Source organism: Propithecus coquereli, unplaced genomic scaffold (genome assembly GCF_000956105.1).
Source record: "Propithecus coquereli isolate 6110/MARCELLA unplaced genomic scaffold, Pcoq_1.0 Scaffold358, whole genome shotgun sequence".
NCBI lineage: Eukaryota > Metazoa > Chordata > Mammalia > Primates > Indriidae > Propithecus > Propithecus coquereli.
Genome location: NW_012149263.1, coordinates 2,217,335 through 2,220,974, shown reverse-complemented (window position 1 = coordinate 2,220,974; position 3,640 = coordinate 2,217,335). Strand labels below are relative to the sequence as shown.

The window sequence follows — 3,640 nt, the reverse complement described above, 5'->3', positions numbered from 1 at the left end:
TATTTGCTTGCATTCTTTTATTAAATAAATATTACAGGTAAATATAACAACTCCCAGCAAATCTTTCCCGCATCCCAAAAGGCAACCAACGTCATATATGGATCAATGACCAATACACCGTACTGTTCTTTGCACCATCTATTAAATTATACAAATGTTATACAATATTTCATTGTGCATTTTGTTTTTCTCTCGATATTATATGCTGCAATCTATCCATGTAACTGTATGTAAATTTTGTGTCTTCTAAATACTGTATTCTATCAAAGAAAAAAATCACACTGTATTGATCTATGCCTCTATTGATGGAAATTTTTTATATCCAACTTAGACAAACCATGATGCAGTGAACAGTTACATATATCTCTTTGCACACATATGTGGGTGCCTATGAGGCCAAAACATCAAAATAGAATCAATTCTTCCATGTTTATGGGTTTTTAAGGAAATCTGTTACTCTAATACATTCTACTTTCATCATAGTGTGAGAATTTTGCTTTTGATATTCTGGTCGTCAATCTATTTGGATCTTATTTTTGTATATGGTAAGGTAGAAAGCTAACTTTTTTCTCATATGGACCTTTCATTTATCGAATATGCCATTAATTCCACAATGATTTCAATAGCATTATGACACACAAAATTCCCATTTCTTCGATTTTTGTATCAATCCTCAATATTTATTGTTTTTACTGATTAATTTATTCCCTCAATATAGTTTAAAGGACATCTTTAAATAAGTATAGGATAATATATAATAGAGCGTGTCTTCCCTATTTGTTTTGCTTTTTCAAATCTGTTTCAGCTATTTGTGTCCTCTACTTTTTCATATAAAATTTTTGAATCAGTTTGTGAAGTGCTTTAAAATATAACTGATGTAAATTTTAAGTGTAAGTAGATTAAACTTACAGATTTGGGAGAGAACTTATATTTTTACAAAGTCAAGTCTTTTGGGACATAATGTTCTTCTGTGCCCTTCAAGATGTTTGATAATTTTATATACATGTTTCATAAATCATTGTTTATTCTTAGATATTTTCTATCTACACATTTTCCAATTAACTATCTCTTGTATAAAAGGTTATTTTTAGAGTTCCTCTTTTTTTCCCAATCTTCTTTTTCTTGCTTAAGACATTGGCTGGGAGTTCAAGTATTATGTTGATATGCTGATACCAGATATCTTGTTTCAGATTTTAATGAGAATTCTTATTAAATATTATGGATAAGTAAAATGTCTGCTTAAGGTTTTAGATAATCAGCTTTTACATTATGTAATTTTTCAACCTGGTAAGAATTCTGTTTTGTAAATTTGTGACTTCTTCAGACAGCTTTCCCACATTCATAGTTTTCTGCTCTAGAACCATTTGTGCAATGTGCAATGAAGTGTTAATCCCTTCCAAAGGCTTTCCCATATTCACAATATTCATAGGATTTCTAATGAGTATGAATTCTCTGGTGTCTAACAAGGTGTGACTTTTGGCTGAAAGCCTTGCCACATTCATTACAGTGATAAGGCTTTTCACCTGTATGTTTTCTCATATGAAGAGTAAGAGATGAGATTTGAGAGAATGCTTTTCCACACTTACTACAGTCAAAGGGTTTCTCACCTGTATGGCCTCGTATATGTATAGTAAGGGATGAGCTTTGAGAGAAGGCTTTTCCACATTTATTACATTCATAGGGTTTCTCACCTGTATGACCTCTCATGTGCACAATAAGGGAAGTTCTTTGAGAGAAGGCTTTTCCACATTCATTACATACATAGGGCTTCTCACCTGTATGACTTCTCATATGTAAATTAAGCAGTGAGCACTGAGAGAAGGCTTTTCCACATTTATCACATTCATAAGGCTTTTCCCCTGTGTGACTTCTCAAATGAAGAGTAAGGGATGCAATTTGAGAGAAGGCTTTACCACACTCATTACAATCATAAGGTTTCTCTCCAGTATGAACTTTCTGATGTGTAATAAAATTTTGCTTTTGGCTGAAGGCTTTACCACATTCACTGCATTCATAGGGTTTTTCTCCAGAATGAATTTTTTCATGAGCAATGAGATTTGATTTCTGGCTAAAGGCTTTCCCACATTCCTTACATATATAGGGTTTTTCCCCAGTATGAATTCTCTGGTGTCTAACAAGATTTGACATCTGAATGAAAGCCTTCCCACATTCATTACATTCATAAGGTTTCTCTCTAGTATGAATTTTCTGGTGTGTAATGAAGTTTTTCTTATGGCTGAAGGCTTTTCTACATTCATTACATTCGTAGGGTTTCTCACCAGTGTGACTTCTCATATGTACAGTAAGGGCTGAGCTTTGAGAGAAGGCTTTTCCACACTCATTACATTCATAAGGTTTCTCACCTGTATGAATTCGAACATGTATAATAAGCATGGAAAACTGAGAGAAGGCTTTCCCACATTTATCACATTTATAAGGTTTTTCCCCCGTATGACTTCTCATATGCAGAGCAAGGGATGCAATTCGAGGAAAGGCCTTACCACATTCATTACATGCATAAGGTTTCTCCCCAGTATGAACTTTCTGATGTGCAATGAGGCTTTGTTTCTGGCTGAAGGCTTTTCCACATTCATTACATTCATAAGGTTTCTCTCCAGTATGAATTTTTTCATGATCAATGAGATTTGATTTCTGGCTGAAGGATTTCCCACATTCCTTACATGGATATGGTTTCTCTCCAGTATGAATTCTTTGATGTCTAATGAGATTTGACATTTTAATGAAAGCTTTCCCACATTCGTTACATTCAAAAGACTGCTCCTGACTGTGAATTTGATGATGTTTAGTAAGTTTCTCTTTGTGGCTGAAGGCTTTTCTACAGTTACTACATTCATAGGGCTTCTCTCCAGTATGAATTCTCAGGTGTCTGATGAGGTCCAATGTTTGATGGAAGCCTTTTCCACAATGATTACACTTAAAGGGGGTTACTCCAAGAAGAGATGAGCTATTACCATATGATTTCACAGGTTCAATATATTCACAATGTTTCTTTCTTATAAGGCATTCCAAATTATTATGGCAGTCAAAATTATGTTCTAAACACTTTCCAAATAAGTCATATTCATAGAGATTGTGTCCAGAAGGAACAAAATCTGAGTTCAGAGGAAATACATTTGCAAATTTCTTATGACATTTATTGACTTTTTCTTCAGTCAGTGTTTTCTTGAATTTATCTTCAACTTGTCTCAAAAGTCTGTTCTGGTTTTTCTGAGTCTCATCAATTCCCCATATTTCTCCTAAAATAGATTGCAAACAAATGTCACTTGTGAACTTTTTTCCAATATTGTAAAACCAAGAAAATTTTAAAAAATATTCTATTATAGGATTGATTCTTGCTTTAAGACCTACTCTCCCATTATTAAACAAACTTCAAATGCATGTATCTCCTATCTCCTAATTTTTGAGAAGGAAATTCCAGGAAAGGAAATATGAGTAGAGGCAGATATTTATAAATAAAAATAGTTTTGATTGCTTTTATAAGGGATCTGAAAGACAAAAAAATAACTATTAGGTAAATGCAGAATAACTTTTAGGGAGATGCAGAATGTACAAACAGAGTAAGAAATAATGGCACAGAAAAAAATAAAAAATGTGAAGTTAAAACACTGTAAGATCATTT

The 3,640-nt window shown here is 33.1% G+C and overlaps 1 protein-coding gene across 1 annotated transcript in view; it reads right to left on the bottom strand.

Annotated features, from left to right (window-relative positions):
* Positions 1–2: 2 nt before the first annotated feature.
* Positions 3–3,640, bottom strand: part of ZNF569 (zinc finger protein 569) — a 28,148-nt gene continuing 24,510 nt past the window's right edge. The window contains exon 3 of the mRNA XM_012651605.1: positions 3–3,257. Within this exon, the coding sequence (XP_012507059.1) occupies positions 1,435–3,257 (1,823 nt within the window). The 3' untranslated portion in view covers positions 3–1,434. The remainder of the gene's footprint in view (positions 3,258–3,640) is intronic.